At 28.9% G+C, this 14,962-nt stretch overlaps 1 protein-coding gene across 1 annotated transcript in view; it reads right to left on the bottom strand.

Annotated features, from left to right (window-relative positions):
- ROBO1 (roundabout guidance receptor 1) overlaps positions 1-14,962 on the bottom strand; it is a 582,961-nt gene that overhangs the window by 63,718 nt on the left and 504,281 nt on the right. Inside the window, exons 18-21 of the mRNA XM_074299785.1 lie at positions 10,707-10,901; positions 5,410-5,452; positions 4,153-4,158; positions 732-874 (exon numbers count right to left, since the gene is read on the bottom strand). Of these exons, the coding sequence (XP_074155886.1) occupies positions 732-874; positions 4,153-4,158; positions 5,410-5,452; positions 10,707-10,901 (387 nt within the window). The remainder of the gene's footprint in view (positions 1-731; positions 875-4,152; positions 4,159-5,409; positions 5,453-10,706; positions 10,902-14,962) is intronic.

The raw sequence follows: 14,962 nt of genomic DNA on the forward strand, positions 1-14,962 counted from the left end.
TAAACCAATATAGGTTAAGTATCTTGAGAATTTATGTGCCACAAAAACACAACTTAGCTATAAATTATAGTTTTTAAATAATATAAATAACAGTTTTAAAATATTCATATAGCTAACATATTGTACAATAAAATAATATGAACTCTTCAAATTCACACCTAATAGATTTAATCTTCTGCGATAACGAATAAAAAACAAAAGAAATAAAGAAGAAGTTTTAAAGGCATTTTACCTTAAGCAGTTAAACATTAAGGATATATATATATATATATATATATATATATATATATATATATATATATATATATATATATATATATATATATATATATATATATATACATATGTATATATATGTGTATGTATGTATGTGTGTGTGTATATATATATATATATATATATATACACACACACATATATATATGTATTATACACACACATATATATCTTTATCTATAGACATCTATAGATATATAGATATATATATATAAAATATATATATATATATCTATATATCTATAGATATCTATAGATATATATATATAGATATATATCTAATATTTTATATCTATATCTATAGATATAGATATAGATATAGATATAGATATAGATATAGATATAGATATAGATATCTGGATGACTCTGAGTGTATATACTTGGAAAGGGGATGGGAGTGTGAACTTAATCCAATAAAAATACATGGAGAATGAAGACTATGTATCTAACCTGACGACTATAAGTAGTCAGGTTGCTATCACTGTTTCCGTTGCTTGCTGTACAACAGTTGATTGAACAGTCATTGTGATTATTTCCAGTATTCGGCCAAGTATCTGCTAGCCATGGCTGAGAGACAGGTTCATTGATATTGAGAAGTCTGGCCTTAAAAAAAAATGCAAATATTACTAACATTTACAATGTTACAATGATACTTTTTATATATCTGGCAAATAGAACAGCAATATTAGACTTATAGATTATATAGAAAGGCTGGTTCATGAACTTGACAGAATTATTCTATGAAGTGACAGAATTCAATGATTCACAATGAATCAAACACATAATCATCAAATTTTAAGATTTGGAAAACCTATAAAGATCAACTAGTCTTCCCCCCCAAAATGCTTATGGAAGAATGGAATTTAAGTAAAACCTTAGAGTTCATACTTCTGTTAATATGAAAAAAATTCAGCAATTAAATTAGTCCTACTTCATATTCTGAGAACAAGTAATTGAGAAAGTAGTATTTACATATATACATGTAATAAGCCATTTCTATTTAGGATAACCAAATTAAATTTATTTGATCTAACACCTCTGTAACAGTTAGAATTTGGATTAATTAGATGCTAGACTGAAGATTTAACTTGGAGGACATGGAGACATGTGAAGCAACTCAATATCAAAATTATCTCATTTACAGCCAGTGATTTACAAATGTGTTAGTATTTATTGATATTATTAATATTATCATTTATTATTATTATAAAGACCTCTAGTTCTTCCCTTCTGACCAATTTTTAAAATAAAATTAATATTTTGGAATAGAAATGTCATAATTATGTGTATTTGGCTATGTTATTTTACCAGCACAAGATATTTAAAATTTATGTGCAATCCAATAGAGGAATTTGAGATTTATTTTATGGAGTTCCCCACATTTTACAATTACATTTACATCTTTAGATGACTTCTAATGCCTTTTCCAGATCTATTTTATTTCTTTTTAAAATAAATTTTATTGGCAATTTTTATTTTTACATCTTTTACAATTCCAAGATTTACCTTTACCTTCCTCCATAACTCAGACACACATGCCTGATAAAAAGAGTGAAAAGGGCGTGGGGGAATGGGAGGAACACCAGTTCAACAAAAATAACATATCCAACTATCTAACATGATAATCAATGTTTCATACCCAGAGTTTCATACTCCTATAAAAATATGTTTTAGGGGTCTTAAGGATAATATGTGCTTGTGTTTTTAGGGATAGAGCAGAACGGGTCAATAAGTTTCATTTTTATGATCTTATAAATGTTGAGGGGAAAACGGATTTGCTTTGCACAATATAATTATAGTGCATATGAACAATTTTCCTTTTTTTTTTCTTCCTCTTAAAAGAAAAAATAAAGTATCAGTATGGAAATTATGATGAAAGAACAAAAATCAGGAGTATTTCAATTCTGAAGTCGTAAATATAAATTAGCCAGGTTCTAAATCAATACTAAAGAGGATTAAGTCCTGAGAATAAAATAAGTTATATATTTTGATCTTCATAGAATTCAGAGTTCAAACGCTTAAGGGAACAACCAGAATATCTAACTTACAACAAATTCTAACAAAAATCTAACAAAATCTAACAAAAAACAAATTCGTACTTTATCTTTTTGTAGAAGGCTGTCACAGAAAGACCTCAGACTCAGTTCTATGTCTAACATATATACTAGTCATCTAACAATGGGAAAGGCACTAATCTTTCAGTGATACAGGCAATTCTAGGATTGCAAATTGCAGTTAAATTCCTAATTTACATTGCCTACAGCAACCAAAATCACATATCCAAACTAAAATATAAATAGTACCATAGATATTATAAATAGCTAAAGAGATATAGCCTTCTGTTTAGATATCTATTTCAAAGCTAATCATGTTTCCGGATTTGGGAAACCTTCCATTTCATACTAGAAATGTAATTTCTGACAATCTCTTAAAAAAGCTATGATAGAAACAGAAAGATTTAAAAGAACATGTAAATGTCATATTTTAAACTTTAAATTTTTAAAAATAAATTAATATTCACAAATTAATGCACATCAGTCCCTCAAAAACTTCAACCTCAGACTAAATTTTTTTTTGGGTTAACACACTGGTAGTAGATATACTGTCAAGAACTAAGCAATAGCAGCAGATCATATCATCAGTACACTAATATACTGAAAATGACTACTGAGTGAAAGAAGCAAATAAATTCAATCATGTTAGATTCTGGATAGTGATGTTTCCTCCTGCCCTTTGCCAAGTCTGGAGTCTTTTACTTGTTTTTTAAAAAGCTAGCCTTTTTGAATGTTATAAATAAAAAGCTTACATGTTCCCATTTTGCGTGGGCAGGTAGGTGATGCTTGCTTATAAAGAGGAGGAAAAGGAGTACATGCACGTATTTGGTTTATACATATATAGAACATGCACAGTTTTATGCTTATATACATAAATCACAAATACATATACATATACACATCTGACTGTCTCATCCCTCAGAAAAATTATATTCTACTCAAAGGATAAAAATATAGTTGTGGTGATTTACTAGGTAATAGAAGGAAAGAAGTATGGCTGTTTAACAGTTTATGTCTATGATATTTCTTTTTTATTTAGTTGACCAACACCTAGATGATATAAACTACTTCAGCTTAAGTTTGTTTTGCTCCTTTAGAAAAGTAATTTTTAAAACAATCCCCTGCCTTCATTTCTTTATAATTTTTTGATCATTATAATGTAAGGAATAAAGTTGAATTTTTTTTCCAAGATAGAGTCAATTAAAGCTACTGAAGGGTAACTATTACCTCCGCTGTCATCCCAAAGCAAACATGTCTATTGACTAGCTTTTATTACTGATAAAGTGAAAAAGGTGGTTTTTTTGCTATGAAAACTGCCCTTTTAATTTAAAAGGATTTAGAAATAATAATTTAGAGTGGAATTTAAATATTTATTAACTTCTTAATTTTACAGAGGAGGAAATTGAAGCAGAAAATAGAAATCATTCTTAGAATCCAAGACTATGGGTACCTAGACTATGGATACCTAGAATACAGGCCTTTTCATATTATCTGAGGAATAGAAAATTAATAAATCTCTTAGTTTATACTTATTATATCTTAGCTCACTTTGAGAGGAAGAAATTACTTAAAAGATTAAAAAAATTCTAACAGGTAATATTTGTAATATATCATATATAGATATATACATAAATATGTAATATGTATTGTAATATAAGATATATTACAGATATATACTTGCGCCAATATATGCACAACTATATATGAAAATAGAAAAACATAAACAGAAGGATAATTCATGAATTAAAAATTAGAAAATGCTAACAGAAATTATTCTATTTCAGAAATTTTCTTATCTTAGCACTCTAACTAAATTTGAGACATAGGCCTTATTTTATACTTTTTCACCAAAAACAAAACAAAACAAAAAAGCAAACACCCACCCAGTAGGTAAATATTAGACATCTATCAATGAATTAATTACAATTAACATGTCAGATATTTTTAATCCAAACATACACAGATAAGAGTGTTGAAAAGATAGATAAAAACAAACACACATTAACCCATTGGCCTAAACCTTGTAAAAGACAAGTTCTGAACACCAGAAGCTTTTTTTTTTTTTTAAATAAATTTTTAAGATAATTGATTGTTCAAGAGGATGCAAAAATGTACCAGTTTTAATTTCTGAATTAAATTAACTGTGTAACAATAAAAGGTTGTTCAAAAGGTTCTTAGAAAGAACTACCATCCTGCTGATTTGTTAAATACAAATATAGGTATAGCAGAGCAAAGAAATCTGAATTACTATGCCAGAGATCAATGTTTAATACCAAGTACTCTTAACTATACTGTTTCTCTAGTTTCTGTGTGCTCTTAGTTCATGAAAAATAGGTCTGAGGTAGAAGCTTTGGTTTTGCTTATATAAAGAAGGCATGACTTCCTAAGGCATTTGACATCTGGTAAAGGCAAATCTCAATAATTTGTGACCCTTACTGTGCTAATATCACCCATAAAACAAAGACTAATTAAGCAACCTTGTTTTCAAATAAGCTCTAATCGAGATGTTTACAAAATAAAGCTTTTTTCAAGAGCTTGATTTTTTTTCCTTTTAGTATATCACTTATTACAAGTGATATTCTACAAACTATTCTATGAAACCAGAACAGATCTACAAAACTTACAAGCTGTTTAACTCTAAAACTGGTTTCTCTATAAACATTATTTTTCTTTTGTAGCATCTATGAAACAACTATATTTCTTAATCTCAATAACTGCCATAACTTAATTACTTTAATGCCTTTCATCATCTGTTAAATCAGCAAGTGTTTTCTTTCTCTAGTTAACGTGCTCCCTCTGGTGTTCATTTCCTAACAACACATTGGTTCCAATCACAATAGCAACTGGGATTAGAAAGAGTGCAATTCGATTGTACAAGGAAACCATGTGGCCTATTGTTCAAAGATATGAATCAAATTATACCATTTAGCTAACCTTGTGAAAAATACCAAAATTAAGAAAATATTTATTCTATATTTTCCTTTCTTAAAACACACCATTTATGATTAATAAGCCTCAATTCAATACAATGAGATTTATTTCCTGCTCCTTAAAAATCTAAAATAAACAATGTAATTACCTGCCTCCACTGTTCACTGCTTCACCTCCTCTCTGATAAGTTACTAGAATATTACAAAAAAAGGGAATTAATAGTCATATTAGATCTTGAAAATAATGCATTTATGAACATGTTCTAAAAGGGAAATATTTGCTTTTTCTATCCAAAAGTCTAATGATATTCTCAAGTAGGGAACAATTTTCTAGAGAAATTTAATTTATTTTTAGGCTATGACAATGATTTTAGGAAACAACATTTTCTAACTGTGCCATAAAAACTGAAAACAGAATATATTTGTTCAATCAATATTTCACAAAACACTGAATATCAAACACTTATTTCAAGACCAACCTTCTCATAGTTATAGTTCCATTTCATGCATAAATTTATGATTAAACTATTCAAAATATGATTTTATTTTGAAAACTAAACTAAAAAATTATAAAAACAAAAGGCAGTGACATATTGAAAAAGTACCATAACAATAGTAAAGAAGAAATAAAATCTACTACACAAATAATAAGTGATAGTTCAAGTCCTTGTGATTTATGTAATTTAAGTTAATTACTATTATACCTATATATACCATCCAAAGCATTCTTTAAGAAATAACCAAAAAACTCTAAGTAGTTCTCTGAAGGCAAGAACCAAATAGATGCTTTCAAGCTTGTTTTATTTATTTAGTTTAAAACGTTAGTCAGCTAGACAAGGAATTAAACAAGCTTTACAACAAATCATGATAGCTGTGCATTTTCTTATTAGCAATGTGATTTTAAAATTTGCCAGATTCTCACCCTTACAAGAACTCTTAGCTAGAAACCTGCAAAGGAGAGATAACCACTTCCAGTGATTGCAATAATAGGATTAAAATGTAGGAGGTAATATTACAGGTAAATCTTTTGCTAAGGGTTACATAAAAGAAGAGAACCCTTTACTAAATAAGCAGAATAGATATTATTATCAGCATCCTGAGTCAAGAAATGGAAAACTTTATTCTCCAAGTATGTGGTACATTACAATGTATTTATTTTAAAAAGTTTATTCTATAGCAGAGGAATATAATTTTTTGTTTGAAAAATCTACAAAGTTCAAGTTGAAGAAAAGAATAAAGTTGGAAACTAATCAAAAGAATCATTAGCATGTTAAATCATGCTTAGGGTAGAAACATGTATCTAACAAAAACAGTGCAAACAAATAGTAAGATGCAATGTGAAGTCATGAATAAATAAATCTACTAAACAGATGAAAAGCAATGGCTGATATTTTTATTCAAATACATGCCTGTTGAACACTACCAAATAAAGTATTTAATTTTAAGTCTTTTAAATTCTTCCTAACAGCAGCTTAGTTGATTATACTAAAAAAAAGATACAAAATAGTATAACACATGCAAAACTAACAAAGGACAGGGTGAGCATAAGTGCAAATATATACCTGTTGGTGTGAAGGTAAAAGACGGGACTGAAAAATCAAAACAAAATATAAACCAGTTATTAAGCTGAAGAGAGAAAGGGAACATATCACATTAGTATAAATCAAGCAGACAAGTGAACATAAAACAAATGTAAATAACTAAGCCAGTAGTTCTGTCATACTGATAGATGAATAAAACCAAATTTGTGTTTAAAAAAAAAAAAGAAGCCATCCTCTAAAGGTACTAATTTGAAGTGGCTGACAGAGTACTACACTCAGGAGGGAAATGGAGTTGGCTTAGCCTGTGAATGACCCTCAATTTAATAATATATTTTCCCATAGTCTTAATAAATCAAGAATCCTAAACTATTAATCATTTCAGAGCATCTGAATGATAGATTCTTGAACAAATATTATCAAGGTCTTGCTTGAATTTTATCTACAGATCAGAAAAGGATCTTTAAAAGGGGACTATTAAACTCAGGATAAAAATAGCAATCACAAGAACAAAGGCAACCGTAAAACTGAAGTGCTTCATTTTGAATAACTTCAACAAAAAATGTCTAACATCTCACTATAGAAATGCATAAATATTATATTTCGCATTTGTCATGATGGAAAAATCCTAGATGGACAAAAGCTTAGAAGAGTAAAAACACATTTTTTTTGCACTTTATATTTTAAAATTCTCTGAATTTGTCTGTCATTTCTGTGCAAATGTAATCTTTTTCATATATAGTCTAACAATGGGATATTATCTTTACTTTCCCTGTCTCAAGTTATAAATCTTAATCTAATCAATGACAGGAACTGAAGTGCAGACCGTAAAAGTGGCAGCTCTTGCCTCCCTCATTTTTTCTATCGTTTTGCAATCCCTCTATATGTTGTATGTTACACCAGAGTAATTTCCATGTCATATCATATAAGGAGGAGACTGTTATTTTTCAAGCTCTTCAAAGTAATTTAAAATCTGGCCCAGTAAAGGAAAGTAAGCATAACATTTACATGTGATTAAGATTTAGTCAGAAAAAAAATTTAATATATAGGAAATGGAATACTAATTGCATATTAAAAAAATTGCAAAGTGTTAACTTTCCATTTCATATAGTTCTGATATTTCTATGAAATTTATTTTAGGATTAAGGCTTTTGGGATGCAAATAATATTACTGGGGGCCACTCAAGGAAACACAAGCTACTTTATATCTAAGTACTTTATGTATAGAAGACAAAAAAAAATGAAAACCCTCAATATTGTTTCCCCAATTCATGTACTGGCCGTGTAGACTACAGTCAAGAATTTTATCATAAGTTTTTCTCCCAGTCAGATCTTTTCACACAGCAATTTAGGTACATTCAAAATTACAAAGTTATGGTAACAAGTCTTCCTAAATAAATAAACAAAAAGGCAGTTTGAAACTACAGTTATTCAAACAAGAATGGAGTGCCTCAACATTAATTTTCAATCACAAGGATACAGGAAAAATATAAAAGGTCCTTGTCATTACTTCTCTTAGCCAACTTAGTCAAGCCTCTAGTTTGAGGAACAGAAAAGAAAATGAAAATTACCTAAATTAAATCTTCACACCTAGTATACCAAAAAAAAAAAATTCTCAAACCTTTCATTAATAAAAGTGTCTTCCTGCCCTGTATGAATATATACGTGGAAGTAAAGGTGTGTGTGTGTGTGTGTGTGTGTGTGTGTGTGTGTGTGTGTGTGTGTGTATATAAAATATTTTAACAAATAATTTCAGAGACACAAAAAATGTTGAAAAATGTTAACTAATTTTAGCATGTTTTACAGATCAACAGGTATATTACATTTATTTCTTCAAAACATGTCTTGAAATTATGAACATGATTTTTCAGTACAGAAGCATTAATTGTTGTCTTTTAAAAACCTCAAAACAACTATTTTTGAAGAAATGAAAATGAATTTAAAATCATCTCAAAAACACCAATAAGAACAGAAAGCAGAATCAAATTCTCATTAAATTACATTTGTAATTATGTTCTATGATTTTTGCTAAAACACCAGCTGGAAGAAAGGACAATGATATTAGTTTAGTAGATTTTACAGAAAGAAGCAAAGGTACTAACCAGCATGCTTAAAGCAAATTAGTAAATAGAAAAGAGAATTCCATTAGTTAATTTCAGTGTGGTTATATATCTTAAGATCCAAGAAAATTGAAGATATTAAATGTATATAAGTAAAGAAAAAAAATCTACTAAACCCTAATGCAAGTCACACCTGATGGGAAGATAAAAAGAAACAGATCAAACTGCTATTAATCAAAAACTTTTTTGTTCAAATTAAATTCAAAGCAAAAAATCTAATTTCACTAATTTCACAATACCAATTCCAAAAATAGAGCACTCTTCTCATGTGCATTTTTTTTCATTCAGAAAATTTTAATATAGTAACATGTGCTATGCACTACTTCAAACTGTATATAGAGTGGGTGCAAGCTGTACAATGGCAAATATTCACTTTAGATTTGATTTTTCCAGCAGTTGAGATGACATTTTCTGTATTTAAATAAATGGGATGCTTGAAGTCTTACTTAACACTAAAACTGTTCAATGCCTGTGAAAAGGATTGGAGCTCTTTTTCCATTTCTGACTAATTCTGAGGTTGTAATTTTTATCACCGATTAGTTTCTCTCAATGGAAAAAATAACCAACTCATTTAAGGGAACAAACCCATGAGTCAGGTTAAATAAATTATTTGGCCTAGATATTTAAAAATGTGCTTCCTTAATCCTTCACAGCTAAGACTAAGAAATTTCTCCTCCTCCCTAAAAAATAAATAAGTAAAAAGGGAGGCATTTTTAATACAGATTAAACTTTTGAGAATCACTAATAGAAGTTATAAATCAAATAAAATACTTTATTAGCAATAGCTGTGATTTGCCTAACTAACTCAAAATTAAGAAAAAAAGTTTGTTAGAAATTTTGATAAATCATGAGAAAGTTTTACTTCTAAGGAGGATCAATCTGAATTTTTTAAGTATTAAAATTTCCTAGGGAAGAAGAAATACAGGTAACTAATCCAAAATACATGAATATCTATTGTAAAGGTACTTGTGAAAAGCACTGGCACTATATATTTCATCCCATGAGAATGCAGATGATACCAAGAAACCTTTTCCAATAAAACTAATTCAACCATAAATTCTGCTGATGTTGTAAATTCATACACTAGAAATTCTGCCATCAGCAATATGTATATATTTCACTGAAAAGCTTTAATTAAAGGGGAAAAAAAGATCTTAAATCCCTCTCTTTTTTGCCAGTAATGTACATATCTCAGTTATTATTCCCTTATATATAAAAACAATAACAATTGGTTATAAAATAATCAAAGAGCACACCTGTCCCTCTTATTTCACAAGAGAAAATGATATCCTCTTTAAAACTGGGAAAAATACAATTCAAAATTTGTTTCTGTCATCATGGGAAAAATAATATTCTCCCACTTCTGTGTGAAGTTAAAGATGAATTCTCTGAGTAGTACAGGAATGATTAACATCTACATGTTACCCCATATAAGATTCACTGGTTAGGAAATGAAATTAATTATCTTTAAAAGTACTGAACTAAAGAGTCAAATTATATTTATTATATACCTCTATTATAATGCATGCAGACTTAAAGATGATACCTATACACATAATTACAATGATATTGATAGACACATGTGCATAATCCTTATATTCAAGTCATATACAAAAAAAACATTGCTTAAATAGAATGTAAGATATTATAGTAATATAAGTTTTAACTTAAAAATATAATAAATTTAAAGCTTGATGACTATGTAAAATACTATGAAAGCTACCTATAAAAATACAACTTCAAACTTAGGCAAACATCAAAAATTTTAAAAATATAATTAGTGAATACCTTTTCTGATACCAGCGTATGTACTAGTGAGTCCATTCCTTTTCTTCCGATGACGATACAACCAGATGCTGAAGACCATAAGGATTATCCAACAGGCAGCCCCAATACCTGCTATAAATGCTGGCTGCTTCACAACATCAGAAATCTGCTGAGCAAGACTGACTTGATCTGGTGACACAGGATTCCCATAGAAGTCTGAAAATTCATATTATGATTAAGCAAGTTTTAAGACTAAAAATGCAACTAATGCAACAAAAATTATAAAATGCATATTTTATTAAGTTTCAAAACTAAACATGCAACAAATGTGACATAAAAATTATACAATGCATTGTGGTTCTAAAGATTTTTTTTTAAATTCTAGAGCAGTGCTAGTTAATCTCTCTTTTATAATTTCCATTTACCTCCTAAGATCATGGTATCTAGTGAAATAAAATGAATTTTAATTCAATTTAAGTAAAAAAAATTCTATCTATAACACTAGAAAAGTAGAAAGTTTTAAAGTGTTACCTATCAAGAAATTAAGTAATGTCTCTAAGGAAAAAAAAGCTTCCAAAATAAAACCACAAAAATTAAAACAACAACAACAACAACAACAAAAACCTATATATTCTCAAAATGACCATATAGCTAAATAATAGGTAGGGAACAGCTATATAAAACATTACTTATTTTCTTGGACTTTTAAAAGATTTCTTTACTATACAAAAACACATGAGTAAAAATCATTGTGAAGCAACAATATCCTTCCTTCTCAAGGTAAATGCTAAAATGATGTTTCTAAAAGAAAGTTTACAAAAGATTATAGCTTAAAACTTTTAATTCACAGTAAAACATTCACTTTCTTAGCACTTTATCATTATTGTATATTCAAAAGGACACTTCAAAATCAAGAATAGTAAAATATAATATAGAAAAGATGAACTAATGAAACCCATCAGATGTGTTACTTGGAAAATATATTTTAAAAAATAGTAAAGACTATGAGAAAGGGACAATGAAATTGAAAAGAAATTCTATCTATCTATCTATACATATATATATATGTGTGTATATATATATCTTCAAATAGATATTTTCCCTTTACTTATCCAGAAAGCAAAATTAAGACATGTATGGCTGTCAAATATCCTTATTAACATATAAATATTAAACTTACAAGCATATCATATTCAGTCCTCACCTATGGAACACCTCAGTATGTACATAGTGTGTTTGCAAAGATCTCTCAATGATACTACGACAGCTTCCCTGTGCTTCTGCTTTACTGATTTTGACTTAGTCAAATAGCAGTTTTTCCCTGCAACATCTGGTGGAATGGAAAGCTGTTCTTTTGTCTTTCTTTGAGCCTGGTATATTTAGACTAGAGGGTTAGAGGTGTCAAATCAACTGGCTTTAAAATTTTCTGTTAAAACAATTTGATTCACAAAGAAAATATTGCTTAATTCCAAAAATATTCTCAGAGATGTTGAAATTATTTATGTATTAATAATTTTATTGATAATATGACCATTTTAACATGTTTTCTCCCTAACCCACCCTACCATTACATGCAGTTATCATATTCTGACACGTGAACTGTAAGGGCAAAGCATATGACATGAATGCATTTACTTTAGGAAATAATAGCTTTTTGGATGTGAATTATTTTCCCATTTTCTATTAGTTTTCTCCTTTTGTTGCTTGCTTTTTTCCTTTAACAGAATTACAGATTTATTCCATGGTGGGTTCAAGGTTGAATATGTCTTTTCACATACAATCATCTGGCTTCTACAGTTTGTTGATTGAAAGTTTCATTTGATGTTCCATATCTTCAGTTTTATCTTTTTTTTTTTTTTATCTTTTATCTTCAGTTATCCTAAGAATACTTCCTACGCTGAAAGTTCACGAAGCAGACCTGTTCTCTTTTTTTTTTTTATACACCCTTTGTATCTGCTAGATTTATAAATTTCATGGCTATTTGTGCAAGGTTAAGTTGGGCGGTTTCAGCCAAGTGTGGTTCCACACAAGTAGCCAGATGGCCTTAATAGTATAAAGTGCAGTGTGTCTAATGAATTAAAACTGCCACTCCAGATCTTATCCTTTGTCTCCTTACAGCTGAGGCTGTATTATGACAGAGAAAATCAGAATGCATTTATAATTTCAAAATAACCAAATATGATCCTTCAATTCCATGGATAAATATTGCCAATAAAATTTAAACAGTTTTATGTAGATCTTCTCACAACACATACAGAAATTTACTGTTACATACCCTACTAAAATGTGTCAACAATTTAGAATTAAGCAATAATGTAAGATGACTAATTTGAAAACTACTGCCATTTCATAAAAGGAGTACTATATGCAAATCTTATATCAATACAAAATGTCCTTTTTCAAAGAGTCGTTATGAGGACATTCATGTTTATAAACACATACATGCACATATACAAACATACATTTCCCCCTACTTAGGCTGGTTTTTTTTTTTTTTTCATTTTTTTTCTTGTACTATACAGCATTTTAATACCTGCAATAGAAACTTTCTCTTTTGGTCAAAATTAAAATACAAAATGTTCTTTGGTCTTGAAGAGGACCAAAATAACATTACTATGTTAGAGTCAAGTTAAATGTGCCCAACTGTGGCTGTTCTGCATTAATTCAATTCTGCTTTGCTCACAGAACACAGTACCTTTTCTGATGAGGGCACACTATGCTGGGTGGTCTGGTGCCAGTGTCTCTCATGTCATGCAATTAATTCTAAAATTCTTACTAGAAACACAGAAAATGTCCTCGTATTACTTTTACTGACCATCTTTTGAGAGCTAGCTCTACATAGGCAGGGCAACATAATGATACCAAATTCTGCCTCAAATTAATTTTGTATGTTTCACCAATATGAATTTTAAATATGATTGACTTGATACACATCCAAAATACTTCTCGGCTATGTGATTCTAAAAAAATTCCTCAATCTCAGTTTTCCTTATCTATAAAACAAGGGGGTTGAATTTTTCATGGCCTCTAAGGTCAACCAAATTAAATGATTACATATGGTAAAATTATGGAGTATGTTTTACCCTAGAAAAAAGATTCTAAAACTAGTCTTATGAATGAAAGCTGAACTATGAAGCAGATGAAGAATTGTTCAGATTTGTTTTCTTTTTAAGTATAACCTAGTTTGATACTAAGTAAAAAGCTTTGGTTGAACAAACATAGTCACTCAAGAAAATTGGTTCTAATCTACTTATTTGTTTTTTCTCAGTCATTCTCTAAGAATGCTAAAGTCTGGAGCTGAATAGATTGAGGAATTTGGTAAACCTAATCTATGTCCCTATGTCACAAGCAATCAGTGGTAGAGTGTCAGAAAACTGTCTTTCCCTCTACTACATTCGCCTAATTGCTTAATAATTAGCTCTACACAAAATAATAAAACAAAAAATTCCTAAATTTAAAAGGGGAAATCATTGAATAATTCACATCAAATTTAAAGCTTAGCAATGGAACTTTCAGTTTTAAGAGCTATTTTTTGAATTATAAATTTTTATTTAATTAATGTTACTATACATGTAAGCTATTCTGTTTTTTAAATAACTGAAGCTTATCTTTTTAAACATCAACAAAAAAAATCTAACCTTTTTAATGTAGGGATGAAATTATGTTCTAAAATTTATTATACATTATCTTTCCTTTATACTCAAAATTCTTTTCTTTTTTTTATAGGACTGTGATGGTCTAAAGAATATCCAGTGAAGAGAAAACTCATTTAGCAATCCATATCTTCACTAGCTTTATAAATTATTCTTTTAAAGAACTGCCAGGGACAGTAAGAGGATTAGGGTCTTGCCCAAGGTCATAATTTTAGTCAGTATTTGTCAAAGAACAACTTGACACATGCTACTTTCCTTGTTACCTTTAAGTTTGCTGCAATTATTTTAAATGCCTTGTGTGTGTGTGTATGTATATGTATGTTTATGCATGTACGTCTGTATTTAACATATTGTTTTTCTCCACATAAAAGACTTAAATTTAAAGACTGTTTTAATTTTTTGCCTTTCTGTGTTCAATGCTTAACAATACCTAGTATTAATTGACTGACTGACTACACAGCTGCTTCAGAAAAAGAATAAATGTCTTTAAACATTTAAATCATTTAAACGTGATTTAGATTTTCTTTTTCTTTAAGGTTAGGATATTAAGACCTATAAGTATTACTTAATTGTTCTCTGAATTTTAGGAATTGCTTTCATGGCCTTTCAGATATCCAAAGTGTT

This window comes from Sminthopsis crassicaudata, chromosome 3, assembly GCF_048593235.1.
Source record: "Sminthopsis crassicaudata isolate SCR6 chromosome 3, ASM4859323v1, whole genome shotgun sequence".
NCBI classification, from domain to species: domain Eukaryota; kingdom Metazoa; phylum Chordata; class Mammalia; order Dasyuromorphia; family Dasyuridae; genus Sminthopsis; species Sminthopsis crassicaudata.